Raw genomic sequence first — 16,182 nt, forward strand, 5'->3', positions numbered from 1 at the left:
AAGCATGTCATGATCCAGGCCGGGGTTTGTTTCTTTTCTTGTTATTCTCTCCCCGGTCTGGTCATGTGGGGGTTAACCTTCTCTGCCTGGTTTCGGCTTTGGAGTGGCTATTTCAGTCTGCTGTGACCTGCAGACCAATGTCAGTGATAGTTCATGCTCCCAGGCTTGAGCAGCTGACCATTTGATACTGTGTTTTGTCCTCTGCCCGTTTACTCTGTTCCCGTGACTTTCCTTTTCTGCCATCCCGCTTGTCTTAGTGCTTGGACCTTTTGGTATGTGACCCGGCTTGTCTTCTGACCTATTTAACTGTCTCTTGTCTCAGTTATATCTGCTCCTGTCTGGCTTTGTCTTCTGGCTTTTATTTGACCACGTGCATTGCTGTGACCTCTGGTACTTCTTGTTCTGTTTCTGACTCGGCTCGTCTGATCACTCTTTCGCCACCAGGTGGCACTTGTGCTGCTGCTCAATGGTGTTACGCTATGTGTGCAACCTCTCTTCCCTCACCAGCATCATCTGGTGGAGGTTGCGCTACATTGCACTGCAGCAGCATTACAAAGCACTTCTCCAGTGTATTAAATGGGTTGATTTCTTCCAGCAGAAAACAGCAGAACACTAGTTAATCGGCCATATTCTCAAACTCTTAAATTCAGCTGTGCTTTGTTAGCCACTCCTTTTCCCTATAAAATCTGGGCCGGATTACCAAGTCATCATCAGAGTTAGCAACTGCTGCAAGACATAGGAGTGGGAGAAGTTGGTTTTGTAAAGGAGTGCTGGAGGAATTTATTTGTGACAGTTGCCTGGTTTGTAGGCTTGGAAATTCCTTATCCTTTCCTGTTTTGCTTTCTTCCCCCTCCCTACACACCCTGGTGAATACCTCTGTTATATGTGAGTGTATATTTTGTGTATGTGAGTTTTCAGTTTACCCTTGTCTCTGTTACCCTGTCTGTTGAGTTGGCATATTGCGGTGCACAGTAGCGCCCCCTCTTCCCTTGATGGGGGAAGGGAACAGACGAAGGGCTAATCTAGGAGATAGGGCAAGGGCGGAGCCCCCGGCGTCTTCGCCATCTGAAGTATCCCGGGGAACAGGGCTAGCTAGGAACAGTAAAGGTGCCCCTCGTCCCAGTTCACTTGCCAGTCGAATCGTGACATTTACATAGTTATTAAGGTTGAAGGAAGACTTTAAGTCCATCTAGTTCAACCCATAGCCTAACCTAACATGCCCTAACATGTTGATCCAGAGGAAGGCAAAAAAAAACCATGTGGCAAAGAGTAAGCTCCACATTGGGGAAAAGAATTCCTTCCCGACTCCACATACGGCAGTCAGACTAGTTCCCAGGATCAACGCCCTATCAAGGAATCTAGTGTATATACCCTGTAACATTATACTTTTCAAGAAAGGCATCCAGTCCTCTCTTAAATTTAAGTAATGAATCACTCATTACAACATCATACGGCAGAGAGTTCCATAGTCTCACTGTTCTTACAGTATAGAATCCGCGTCTGTTATTATGCCTAAACCTTCTTTCCTCCAGACGTAGAGGATGCCCCCTTGTCCCTGTCTCAGGTCTATGATTAAAAAGATCATCAGAAAGGTCTTTGTACTGTCCCCTCATATATTTATACATTAAAATAAGATCACCCCTTAGTCTTTGTTTTTCCAAACTAAACCACCCCAAGTGTTATAACCTATCTTGGTATTGCAGACCCCCCAGTCCTCTAATAACCTTGGTCGCTCTTCTCTGCACCCGCTCTAGTTCAGCTATGCCTTTCTTATACACCGGAGACCAGAACTGTGCACAGTGTTCTAAGTGTGGTCGAACTAGTGACTTGTATAGAGGTAAAATTATGTTCTCCTCATGAGCATCTATGCCTCTTTTAATGCATCCCATTATTTTATTTGCCTTTGTAGCAGCTGCCTGACACTGGCCACTGAATATGAGTTTGTCATCCACCCATACACCCAGGTCTTTTTCATTGATGGTTTTGCCCAGAGTTTTAGAATTAAGCACATAGTTATACATCTTATTACTTCTACCCAAGTGCATGACTTTACATTTATCCCCATTAAAGCTCATTTGCCATTTATCAGCCCAAGCTTCTAGTTTACATAAATCATCCTGTAATATAAAATTGTCCTCCCCTGTATTGATTACCCTGCAGAGTTTAGTGTCATCTGCAAATATTGAAATTCTACTCTGAATGCCCCCTACAAGGTCATTAATAAATATGTTAAAAAGAAGAGGGCCCAATACTGACCCCTGTGGTACCCCACTGCTAACCGCGACCCAGTCCGAGTGTGCTCCATTAATAACCACCCTTTGTTTCCTATCCCTGAGCCAGCTCTCAACCCACTTACACATATTTTCCCCTATCCCCATTATTCTCATTTTATGTATCAACCTTTTGCGTGGCACCGTATCAAAAACTTTTGAAAAGTCCATATACACTACATCTACTGGGTTCCCTTGGTCCAGTCCGGAACTTACCTCTTCATAGAAGCTGATCAAATTAGTCTGACATGAATGGTCCCTAGTAAACCCATGCTGATACTGGGTCATGAGGTTATTCCTCTTCAGATACTCCAGCATAGCATCCCTTAGAATGCCCTCCAGGATTTTACCCACAGTAGAGGTTAAGCTTACTGGCCTATAATTACCGAGTTCAGTTTTTGTCCCCTTTTTGAATATTGGCACCACATTTCCTATACGCCAGCCCTGTGGTACAGACCCTGTTATTATGGACTCTTTAAAGATTAAAAATAATGGTCTATCAATGACTGTAATTAATTCCTGCAGTACTCGGGGGTGTATCCCATCTGGGCCCGGAGATTTGTCAATTTTAGTGATTTTTAGATGCCGCCATACTTCCTGCTGGGTTAAGCAGGTGACACTTAATGGGGAATTTTTGTTATCACTGATCATATTGTCTGCCATGGGATTTTCTTGTGTAAATACTGATGAAAAAAAGTCATTTAGCATATTGGCTTTTTCCTCATCCTCATCCACCATTTCCCCCAGACTATTTTTAAGGGGGCCAACACTTTCATTTTTTAGTTTCTACTATTTATGTAGTTAAAGAATATTTTGGGATTATTTTTACTCTCTCTGGCAATGAGTCTCTCTGTCTCAATTTTTGCTGCCTTGATTTGCTTTTAACAGAATTTATTTAATTTTCTGTATTTATTTAATGCCTCCTCACTACCTACTTCCTTTAATTCTCTAAATGCTTTCTTTTTGTCACTTATTGCGCCCCTTACAGCTCTATTTAGCTTGACCCTGGTAATGTCGAGCGACCGGGGTAGCGGGGCAACACCCCATCCAACTTAAACTTGTACATACCTCCGTTTTCCACCCCCGTTACCCATCAAAAAACACACTTACAACATATTCTTTGGAATAATATCGGCCACAGCAGCCTTTTTATTTATTTAACATAAAACAACAAAACAACAATTTAATATATAAAAGCACCAATCATGAAAACTGTGAAGGAGTCCTTGAAGCTCCCAAGAATCTGGTGACCAACACAGCATAGCGTGACTTTATCCAAACCAGAATTACTCCCAGCCGTTACCCTACTGGCTCGGGAGCACCAAAGAACCCCATAGGGTTAACTGTTCACGCTAATATTCCAGGGGAACCGACCACCCCTGCCGGAACCCCCACCCCAGTCACCAGATCCAAAACCAATTGACCTCTAAATACAGAGGAGCCATCAGCCAATGGCTCCCCCAATTCAATTTCCACCAACTCCAAGGACTCCCCCCAGCCACTAAAGCCACAGTGACCCTGTTACCTGATACAAACAATCCCCACAAACAAAATTCCCCAAACCCCCCAACCATAACATTAAGGGCGGGCGGGCGGGACTCACGAGGTCAGGAGAGCGGGAACTGCTTGGCCCACACCCCCCACCACTATATAAGCTCCTGCTCTTTCCATTACCCCACCCCAATAGCCCTAACCCCTCCCTCCATCCCACGGTCATGTTCGCCTTCACTTACGCCGCTGGGGGGGGGGGAGGGGCGGCTCCAGCTCCGGCCACTACTTGACCCTGGTAATGTCGAGCGACCGGGGTAGCGGGGCAACACCCCATCCAACTTAAACTTGTACATACCTCCGTTTTCCACCCCCGTTACCCATCAAAAAACACACTTACAACATATTCTTTGGAATAATATCGGCCACAGCAGCCTTTTTATTTATTTAACATAAAACAACAAAACAACAATTTAATATATAAAAACACCAATCATAAAAACTGTGAAGGAGTCCTTGAAGCTCCCAAGAATCTGGTGACCAACACAGCATAGCGTGACTTTATCCAAACCAGAATTACTCCCAGCCGTTACCCTACTGGCTCGGGAGCACCAAAGAACCCCATAGGGTTAACTGTTCACGCTAATATTCCAGGGGAACCGACCACCCCTGCCGGAACCCCCACCCCAGTCACCAGATCCAAAACCAATTGACCTCTAAATACAGAGGAGCCATCAGCCAATGGCTCCCCCAACCCAATTTCCACCAACTCCAAGGACTCCCCCCAGCCACCACAACGAGGGTCTTTGAACACCTCAAAGACCCAAGACCCCACCAAAACGGAACGCTATGGCCTTCTCCACACCTTCCTGCAAACCCAAAGCCCAGAAATCCATTCCGACTGCATTCAGATGGACACCATCCGCCAGCCAAAAGGCCCCCTCACCTTTTTCCAATTCAAAATGCCTCACGGCAACCCCTCCATTCCGCACAACAAACGCAGACACCGCTCTGTTTACCTTAATTCGTGCCTTGTTAAGCTTGTCCAAAGATCTCATGTTCCGCCAATGTTTCCGCGGCACTATCTCAGACCAAACTACTATCACGCCCGGGTATAAGAGCCATACCCGAAGCAAATCTTGCTTAATGTCCCTGATTAATTCTCTAAAGGGTCTTGCCCCCAAATCATTACCCCCCACGTGCAACACCAGAATGTCAGGTGACTTATCCAAAATAACTGCCTTATGGATTTCCTTCAGCACCTTATTCCAGACCAAGCCCCTAAATCCGATCCATCGCACCACCGCCACTGATCGATCGAATCCCAGCTGTCTACCTTCAGACCGCACATCAGCTCTCAAGGCTCCCCAATGAACATAAGAATGGCCGAAAATCCACACAAGCAGCGGAGGGGAATCTGAAAAATACAAACACATGCAGTTAAACCAACGCCAAAACCACCCGAACATCAAACCTGATGCCACCCAGCACTCCACCATCAATCCCTAACATAACTGCGATATCTGTTAGACTTCCATCTGCCAATGCGCTTGATGACCTCAGAACCCAAACCCCCTTTTGCTGCAGCGGTTGCTGCCCCAATCCGGAACGAATGAGGAGCGAATCGAGACTCATCTAGCCCTAAGGCTCCAATCGCCCTTTTAAAGACCATATGAAACTGATATCGCGACAACGAGGAACCGTCCCCGTGGCAAAGCAACGAACCCGCCCTGGACGAACCCCGTCCCCAAAAAACTCTCAAACAATCTACTGGGCACATCCGTGAACCACTAACTGAGCCGAGAACGATCTTCTTACCTCGACCCGCCTGATCCGTCTTAGATCGACGTAACCAAAATTCCACACACTCGTCATACAAAATTACATCGCGTGCCAAAATACCCCCCACTACTCTCTTATTGGGAGACACCAACTCTCCAATCCTCATAGCGCCAAAAAAGGCCAAAGAAAAAGCCAGTCTGAACAGACAATGTTCAAATTCCGACTCACAAAACTGACCTAATGCCTCGCCTAACCGCTCCAACATCATGAAAGAAATTGGACGCCTCGCATCCAGACGGTTATACTGTCTACGAAAACCTTTAACTGCCTGTTTTACCAGGAACACTTTTGATAAATCCCGCTGTCCTCTCAGCTTAAAACCAAAAGCTAACGCAGCTATCAAACGCGACGTTTTAGACCAAGACCAACCTTCCGAAAACCCCCGACTCAGCCACGACAACAAGACCCCCACCTGTCCATCAGGATCACCCTTACCATGGTGAAAAAACAACTCTCTTTCCCATAACAACCAAGCCACCTGATAAGCCTCCCACGTCTTGGGAGCCAACGACGATCTAATCAGATCTTCTGCGTCCCGGATACCACTAGCCAAAGCTCCGCCGGGCACTCCAAACCGCTGCTCTCCGCTTCTGGAGCCAAGGACCGAAAACGGTCGAACTGAAAACGAGAAAGAGAATCGGCTATTGAATTACACACCCCAGGCACATGAGTAGCCGTAACCTGAGAATTCAACTCCAAACAACGAAGAACCAGCTGTCTCAAAACTTTTACCACCGGAGGCGACGATGCAGTGAGACCATTCACCGCACACACCACCCCCATATTATCACAGTTGAAACGAATGCGCCTGTTATGAAATTCTTGCTTCCATAAGTAAACGGCCACCAAAATAGGAAAAATTTCCAATAACGCAACATTCCGCACCAACCCCTCCGAGAACCATTCCGCAGGCCAAGGAGCCGCACACCACTGCCCTCGAAAGTACGCTCCAAAACCACTGCTGCCAGCCGCATCAGTGAACAAATCCAACGAGTCATTTCCCACAACCTCTTCCATCACCAATGAATGACAATTGTAAGTTTCCAAAAAAGTGCTCCAAACCGCCAAATCCTCTTTTAAATCAGCTGACAATCGCACAAAATGATGCGGGGCTCGGACACCCGCAGTAGCACTGGCCAACCTTCTGGAGAAAACTCTCCCCATCGGCATCACCCTACACGCAAAATTGAGTTTTCCCAACAAAGACTGTAAATCCCGTAATGGCAGTTTTTTCACCCGACGCGCCCTGACCAAATCCTGGCGAAGCCCCTGAATCTTCTCCAACGGAAGCCGAAACTCCCAAGCCACAGTATCTATGACAATGCCCAGAAAACTCAAGCACGTGCACGGGCCTTCCGTTTTACCAGGAGCCAGAGGCACCCCAAACCGCTCCGCCACCCATTCCACTGCCCTCAAAAGCCTATGGCAATGATCGGACCCAGCCGGACCCACGCACAAAAAATCATCCAGATAGTGTATCACGGAATCACAATCTGACACATCCTTAATTGCCCATTCCAAAAACGAACTGAAAGTTTCAAACAATGCACAAGATAACGAGCAACCCATGGGCAAACATCGATCCACAAAAAACCCCCTTTCCCAAAAACAACCAAGAAGTCTTACGCTATCCGGATGAACGGGCAATAACCGGAACGCCGCCTCAATATCTGTTTTTGCCAACAGCGCCCCCTTTCCAAACTTACGCACCCACCCAATTGCCTCATCAAATGATGCATACACCACAGAGCAGAGCTCCGGAGCGATACCATCGTTAACCGATAGTCCCCGCGGGTAAGAAAGATGGTGAATGAGCCGAAACTTACCCATCTCCTTCTTAGGGACCACACCCAGCGGGGAAACTACCAAATCCTTAAACGGCAATGACGAAAACGGGCCCGACATCCTCCCTAGCGCCACCTCCTTATTCAATTTTTCCGAAACAATCTCCTTATGAACCAAAGCCGAACGCAAATTCTTAAGAACCCGAGGCACCTCAAACGACGGAGCCGGGATAACAAAACCGACCTGAAAACCACTGAATAATAACTCTGCCGCCTCCCTCTCAGGATATCTACTTAGATAGGGGGCCATCCTTTCCAGTCTCACCGGCGTCACCCCCATAGGAATTCCCTGCCCCTGACTTTGACTTGCCTTTTTTAAAACATTTTGCTGCCCCGTGTGTAGATCCATTGCAATGGGAGCACATATGCATGAATTTGCAATTAACCCCGTACTTACACTGTCCGTCATTGTACTGCCAGCACAGGCCTGCCTTATGCCCCCCTGCCTGACTAGACTGGCTTGACGCCCCCGTGCCGGTGGATTGGCTACCTTGACCGGAAGATCCGGCCCCCCCTTGAAAGGAATGACCGAACTTATACTGCGCCATAACGCGCAGCCATAGCCCTATATCCTTTTGGTCCCACCGCAATGTCGGCCGAATCGCTTTACGCTGACGAAATTGTTCGTCGTACCTCAACCAAGCCTGCCCCCCATACACTCTATGAGCTTCCCCAATGGAATCCATGTAGCAGAACAGGCCCGAACAATTCTCTGGCGCCTTTTCCCCAATCACACTAGCCAAAATAGCAAAGGCTTGTAGCCAATTAACAAAAGTCTGGGGAATTAAACACCATCTGCGCTTCTCCTCCTCCTCCTTTTTACTGTCCTCTTTCTTCCCTCTATCCAGATTAAATTTTTCAAGGGGAAGTAACGAAAAAATTTCCACATACTCATCCTTTCCAATTTTTTCTCTCACCTCTTTTTTAAGGTGTGCCCCCAAGGGGCCCTCAAAACAAACATACACCTCCCCATGCGCCCTATCATCCAAGTGAATACGGCATTCTTTCTCCTTCTCCGTCTGCACTGAAACTGAAACCAGAGCCACAGGGCTAACCGCTACCTCCCTAGTTCCCACACCCACACCACCAGCACCCAACCATGCTGCCAAATGCCTCTGATCATTCATACCCCTTTCCAATCTTGACAATAAATCCCTCACATTCTCCAAAACCGCACTCACCCCCCCTGAGTCCCCTACACTCGGGCCCACGGCCCCAAAAACAGACCCCCCATCGCCTTGCAAACCCCGAACCACTGGCGAGGATAACAATTGATCCGATAGTAAAGACAAAGACGCACACTCACCAGGCTGCGAAGGAGCTGTGATCCCTCCAGCCGGAGTACCAGGGTCCTGCCGACTCCGTCCCGCTCCAAACGATCCATCAGAGGGGGGTGCCAAGCTGGGCCCCTGGCATGAATCCTGTTGCAATCCCAGCGATCCTCCAGCCGACGAGGGTGTGGGATCTGGTGCCAGCTGCCCACCAAATGACTGCACCGACGAAGCTGCGGAGCCACCAACCGGTCCTGGTGAAAACGCCAATCCATCCATCACTCCTGGAGCAGGAGAGTAACCTGCTGCCGCATGCCGGGCCGGCCCCAGTGCTGGAGACCCCAAGCCGCCCGTCCCGGAACCACCGCTCTGCGTAGCCACTGGTGACGCTGAGGCAGGCCGCGCGGCAGGGACATCACCGCTGCGGCCCCCCGTCGCACAAGTTCTTCTCTTCCTCGTTGCCCAGCTCGCACAGGCTCCGCCCCTACAGTGCTGCGAGGCGGAGGCCTAGCAGCCGAAGATGAACCCCTCGTGGCCAATGGATTCCTCCCAGGCCGGGGCCGTCTAGCACCGCGACCCGCTGGCGCCCGACCTGGAGGGTCCCTGGAGGGGCTCCTACGCCTACGTGGGGCCCGAGGTGCAGAGTCGGGTGAGAGTCGGTCCGGCGGTCTGGCGTGGCGCGAGCGCCGCACCGGGGAAGCCGCCGCAGCCGCAGCCTGACCACCACTCCCCAGGATGCCGGCCACCTGTCGCTGCAGCCAGTCGGGAGGGTGCGAGGCAGCCGCAACCCTCAGGCTCTCCAAGATCTGATCCACCGCAGCCATTGTCAAGTAGGTGTACTCACGAGGTCAGGAGAGCGGGAACTGCTTGGCCCACACCCCCCACCACTATATAAGCTCCCGCTCTTTCCATTACCCCACCCCAATAGCCCTAACCCCTCCCTCCATCCCACGGTCATGTTCGCCTTCACTTACGCCGCTGGGGGGGGGGGAGGGGCGGCTCCAGCTCCGGCCACTACTATATTGGTTTCCTCCTATTTCTGGTATGTTTATTCCCATACGGTATATACTGTGCACAGGTCCTATCCAGGATGCTAATAAACGTCTCCCATTTTCTTTGTGTATTTTTGTGTCTCAGGATATCGTCCCAGTTAATTGCACCAAGATCATCTCTCATCCGTTGGAAATTTGCCCTCCTGAAGTTTAGTGTCCTTGTCACCCCTCTACTACACATCTAATTAAAGGATACATGAAAACTTATTATTTTGTGATCACTATTACCCAAGTGACCCCCAACCCTTATATTTGCTATGAAGTCTGGCCTGTTGGTCAATATTAGGTCTAGCAGTGCCCCCCATCTTGTTGGGTCCTGAACCAATTGTGAAAGGTAATTGTCTCTCATAGTTGTCAAAAACCGATTACCTTTGCTGGAACTGCGGGTTTCTGTTCCCCAATCTATTTCAGGGTAGTTGAAGTCCCCCATAATAATGACTTCTCCTTGAGTCGCAGCTTCATCTATTTGCTTTACGAGGATATTCTCCATTGCTTCCATTATTTTTGGAGATTTATAACAAACCCCTATCAGTAATTTATTATTTTTTCCCCCTCCCCTTATCTCCACCCACAGGGACTCTACATTTTCATTAAATTCACCTATATTATCACGCCGGATGGGTTTTAAGGACGATTTTACATACAGACACACCCCTCCCCCTCGCTTATCTGTGTGGTCATTTCTGAAAAGGCTATAGCTCTGCAAGTTAACAGCCTAGTCATGGCTCTCATCCAGCCATGTTTCAGATATTCCCACAATGTCATAATTATGCTCCAACAACATTAATTCTAATTCGTCCATTTTGTTGGCGAGGCTTCTGGCATTAGCATACATGCACTTGATGTTCCTCTCTGTACCTCTATTCTTTCTTAAATTATTAACTGTTCTAACCCCACCCCCCATGCCACCGCCACCCCCAACTTCCTTATTTGTGCCCAGGTCTCTATCTGCCCTATCTTCCCCTCCTATAAATTGAATACCCTCCCCCCCAATCCCTAGTTTAAACACTCCTCCAACCTTCTAGCCATTTTCTCCCCCAGCACAGCTGCACCTTCCCCATTGAGGTGCAGCCTGTCCCTAGCGTAGAACCTGTAGCCCACTGAGAAGTCAGCCCAGTTCTGCAGGAACCCAAACCCCTCCTTCCTACACCAATTCTTGAGCCACTTATTAACCTCCCTAATCTCCCGTTGCCTGTCTGGCGTGGCACGTGGTACAGGCAGTATTTCAGAAAATACCACGTTGGAGGTCCTTGGTTTCAGCTTGCAGCCTAATTCCCTGAAATCATCTTTAAGGACCTTCCACCTACCTCTAACTTTGTCATTTGTGCCAATGTGCACCATGACCGCTGGGTCCTCACCAGCCCCTCCCAGTAATCTGTCCACCCAATCAGCGATGTGTCGGACTCGAGCGCCAGGTAGGCAGAACACCGTCTGACGATCCCTGTCTTTGTGACAGATTGAACTATCTGTTCCCCTAATAATTGAGTCCCCCACTACCAGCACCTGTCTGGCCTGTAGTGCTCTCCTATTTCCCTCCTTACTGCAGCAGTCACTCCTCCGGCGTTCAGAGGACATGCCTGGCTGCAGCAGTGCTACCCCTGTACTGGCACCCTCCTCATCTGCCAACTTAGCAAACTTATTGGGGTGTGCCAGATCAGGACTAGCCTCCCTGGCACTCTTCCCTCTACCCCGCTTTCTGAATGTCACCCAGCTAGCTACTTCACTGTCCTGCAGCTCCATCCTACCATCCCCCCCTCATCTATCCCATTGAGCGTCTGCTCAGTGAGCAGAAGACTCCTCTCCATATTGTCTATGGATCTCAGTGTTGCCAGCTGCACATTTAGATCCAGAATCTGGGCTTCCAAATGCTCAACGTGCTCACATCTCGCACAGCAGTATGCACCCTCGACCGGCTGATCAAGGACTGCATACATGTGGCAAGATGTGCACTGGATGGCATTAACAATAGTGGAGCACACTTCCTAATGGGGATTGCATCAGACAGAAATGTTAAATAAAAATAAATACAAAGTATTAATAAAAAACAGACAGCAATTCAGTAATTACTCCCTCGGAAACTCCCTGATTCCAAAGTCACTGAATCACAAGTCACACTTACCGCCGTTCACACTTATGCTCAGGTGACACTCAGCTCGCTCACACTCGCTAAGCTGAAGATTTAAAGATTTTTATTTTTTTTTTCCCCTCAGCAACAATCCACCTTGCTGTTCAATGCTCTACCAAAAACTTCTAGATTTGCATAGATGGAATATACATATGCCAAAAGACTTTCAGTAGTATAATTTTCTTTACACTTCACAAATACTTGCCAGTTTGTGTTAGTATATTATGTAAAATCCCAATAAAATACTTTCACTTTGTAGGTGTAACGTTAAAATATGGGGAAAAGTTCACGGAGTATGAATACTTTTTCAAAGCACTGTATATTTTTTACTAGATGTACAGCTTTCATGTGTATGTTTCCTTTTGGCTGCTATTGGACATGAGTTGAAAACTTGAACATTGCCGTTGACTGTCAGGGATGTGGATCCCCTGACAGTTTGGTAATGTAATCAATAACTGGACAGAGTCAGACTGTGTAGGGCACAACCCAATGACACAGGATGTCAATTTGTTAATCCGTTTCCAGGATTAACAGAAACATAAAACAGTCCTAAGTCCTAAGACAAGATGCTGCAGAATTATTTTCAGATGAATATTTTTATCTACTAAAAGACATGTCTGGAAAGTTTACAGGCCATCTTTAATGTGGAGATATTTGACACTGTATATAAATATACACTCAAATACAGTAAGTCAAGCAGATCAGTAGCTATAATCTATTCCATGTATAGTATTGACTTTCAAATAGGCCTAATTTAAAAACAAATATAGTGACATTTATCTATCTATATACAGCACTCCAAAATTTCAATCTTTATGAAGATAATTGGTCTCGTGAACTTTTAATCTTGGACCTTCAGCGGAATGTGAAGATTTCCTGGAAAAGTCACACCTTCCCTTTTGTTTCCTCGTCAAATGGACCATGGCAAGAGGAACGTACCATTGCTCGTGAAATCGACTTAATAAGAGGTGAAAAGCGAACTGTCATCATAGTGAATATTGGAATCCATTTCAGAGCCTTCCCCATTTATTACTTCATTAAGAGACTGCATAATATACGCCGCGCTATAGAGCGTCTGTTCCACCGAAACCCAGAAACAAAAGTCATAATTAAGACTGAGAATACAAGTGACATGAAAGATTTGGAGCGTTTCAGTGACTTTCATGGTTCGTTACACTACTTTATCATGGAAATTGTCTTGAAGGACCTCAATGTTGGCTTTGTTAATGGCTGGGATATGACCAATGCATTTGATACAAATGATATTCATCCTCCAGAGAAGGTTATTGGGAATGAGGTTAAAATGCTAATGACATATATCTGTTAAAATTGTGCAAGAAATATATGATTATAGTAACAGTTTATACTAAGATAGTGTTGTACATATTAGTTTTATTTATGAGACCAGAACAAAATATCCTTGGATTTTCTAATTCTTTTTGATTATGTGGGAGAATAGCTCTGTAGCTATAGGTAAAAGAAGTGGAATAAAAACAAAGAATGTGACATGGATGTTCTCTTCTTTTTTGTTTTATAAAATAAATGTGTAAGAGCATGCAAAATGGGTTCACTAGTCACTGTCAATTATGCTAAACTATTGCTGCATCAACTCACTTAGCTACCTGTTTAACTCTCTGGGACTGTGCTAATTATTTAATTATTGATAATATCTGTTTTTCTGTAATTCAGTGTTTCACACTATGCTACTTGTTTTTATATGTATGGTGCAACAACTGTGCAACAAATCCAATAAAGTGCCACATGGGCATTGCAAAGTATTGGTGTGTTTTCATTAATATATTCTGAAGATTTGCCCCTGGTCTAAGATGCTGTATAAGCAGGGTATAAAGAGTTAACACAAGGGATGGGCGAACGTGCTCAGTGATACTAAGATATTACTCAAGTATCTGGGTGCTTGGATGTGCTCGGCGATCAGCGAGCATTAGCCAATGCCCGATTTCAAACTCAAATCCCCGCCACTCATGTTTGGTGCTTGTTCCACAGCCACTAAGCACAGAGGTGTATCTAGGGTTTCTGACACCCGGGGCAAGAGTTCAGTATGGCGCCCCCAAGGACATATGCGATTTGCACACTTAGTCATGTACCCACGAGCTCCTCTCTCTAATGCTCTCAATGTTCAGTGAAAAACAGAGAAGCTCGTTGTCACAGGACCATAAGTATGAAAGTCGCATATGATCCTGACATTGCAGCCTTCTGAATTCTCACAACGCATGCACTGCACACTTTTAGGATTCTCCCTTGCCGGTGGACAGTCATGTCAGCACAAGCATGTGATTTGTATACTTCTGACCACATTCCGACTAGACGTGCCCGCCTCACTCAGTTCATTTTCATTGAGGCCACACATTTCTAGTCAGCACATGACCACACATATGTAAAATCGCCAGCATGAGAGAATCCTGACAGCGTGCAGTGCACACTGCGAGAATTCAGAAGTCTGCAGTCACGAAGAAAACAGCAGACTAGGGTCAGGGCCGTATTTGCCACTAAGCACTCGAGGGCACGTGCCTAGGGCGGCGACATTGCGGGGGGGGCGGCACCTGAGCAAGGGTTTTTTTTTTTTTTAAGTCCCAGGTCACAAGCGACCGACCGCTACCGCCCCCCGCCTCCGAGTCCCACCCGCCCTCCTTGATAACAATACTCACAACTCACACCGGGCGGGTAGGAGGGGGGCGCGGAGAGCAGGTGCACTATCCAGCCAGGAAGTGTCTTCTCGCGCCGCAGCTTGGAGCAGTCGCGGGCGGCAGTCTCCCCCTAAGGAGGAAGCCGACGCTCGCATCTTCATGGACGAGTTCAACGGCTCCTCTGCCCCGATGCTGACGCTGGAGAAATCGTATGACAGTCAGCCGGACCGGGACCCGCACGACCTGAAGGTGAGTGCTGCGCAGATATAGCAGAGCCGAGCGGGTCCCGGTCCGGCTGACTGGCAAACTCCCCGCACGCCATCCAAGTCCTGCTCTGCCACCCCTGTGTATGCCAGGGCACGGTATATACCTGGTCCTACGGGGGAATATATGAGCCATATGCATGACTCATATTCCACCCCCCCTGTATGCATGGCTGATGGGCCATCAGCCATGCATACAGGGGGGGTGGAGTATGAGCCATGCATACAGAGGGAGGGGTGGAGAGATGACCCATGCATACAGGGGGGGGGTGTATATGAGCCATGCATACAGGGGGGGGTGTATATGAGCCATGCATACGGGGGGGTGTATATGAGCCATGCATACAGGGGGGGGTGTATATGAGCCATGCATATGGGGCGGGTGTATATGAGCCATGCATACAGGGGGGGGGTGAATATGAGCCATGCATACAGGGGGGGGTGAATATGAGCCATGCATACAGGGGGGGGTGAATATGAGCCATGCATACAGAGGGGGGGTGTATATGAGCCATGCATACAGGGGGGTGAATATGAGCCATGTATACGGGGGGGGGTTGAATATGAGCCATGCACACGGGGGGGTGGGGAGTGTGAGCCATGCATACAGGGGGGGGAGTGTAAGCCATGCATACAGGGGGGGAATATGAGCCATGCATACAGGAGGGGGGGTCATTATACAGTATCATGGAGAACTGTGTGTGGCCGTTGTACAGTACTGAGCATCATGTGTGGCCGTTGTACAGTATTGAGCATCATGTATGGCCGTTATACAGTATTGAGCATCATGTGTGGCCATTATACAGTATGGAGCATCATGTGTGGCCATTATACAGTATGGAGCATCATGTGTGGCCATTATACAGTATGGAGCATCATGTGTGGCCATTATACAATATGGAGCATCATGTGTGGTCATTATACAGTATGGAGCATCATGTGCGGTCATTATACAGTATGGAGCATCATGTGTGGCCATTATACAGTATGGAGCACTGTGGCCATATTTTTTCGTTTATAATTATTGTATATAAAACAGTGTGATCAGCAGTGCTAAATGGCTGTGGTTGGGACGTGGATATGGGTGTGACTAGTTGTGAAATGGGTGTGGTCAGAGGCGTGGCCTAAAATTTACCGCGACGCGCTACGTGCGCCGCACACTTTGTACCTCCTTCCCTTCTTCGAAAGTTGGGAGGTATGGTACCACATTTGCCAGATCATGGCAAAGTGCCGCAAATACCATAAGGAATGAATGAGGCCGAACGCAGTGTTGCCGTAAGTGATCCGTTACGCGGCACATGCAGAAAAACTTCCCGATCTGCTGCAAAAGGCGACTTTCACATCAGCGATTCTTGCTAAAGTCACTGCCGATAGTGTCATAC

General features: G+C 47.7%; 1 protein-coding gene across 2 annotated transcripts in view; it reads left to right on the forward strand.

Moving 5' to 3' along the window:
* The window catches only part of LOC143764709 (NXPE family member 4-like), a 417,919-nt gene extending 404,278 nt beyond the window's left edge, over positions 1 to 13,641 (forward strand). For both annotated transcript variants that reach the window (XM_077250562.1, XM_077250564.1), the window contains one exon: positions 12,687 to 13,641. In XM_077250562.1, the coding sequence (XP_077106677.1) occupies positions 12,687 to 13,219 (533 nt within the window). In that variant the 3' untranslated portion in view covers positions 13,220 to 13,641. The remainder of the gene's footprint in view (positions 1 to 12,686) is intronic.
* The last annotated feature ends 2,541 nt before the right edge of the window (positions 13,642 to 16,182 follow it).

The sequence above is a fragment of the Ranitomeya variabilis genome, chromosome 4 (assembly GCF_051348905.1).
Source record: "Ranitomeya variabilis isolate aRanVar5 chromosome 4, aRanVar5.hap1, whole genome shotgun sequence".
Classification (NCBI taxonomy): domain Eukaryota; kingdom Metazoa; phylum Chordata; class Amphibia; order Anura; family Dendrobatidae; genus Ranitomeya; species Ranitomeya variabilis.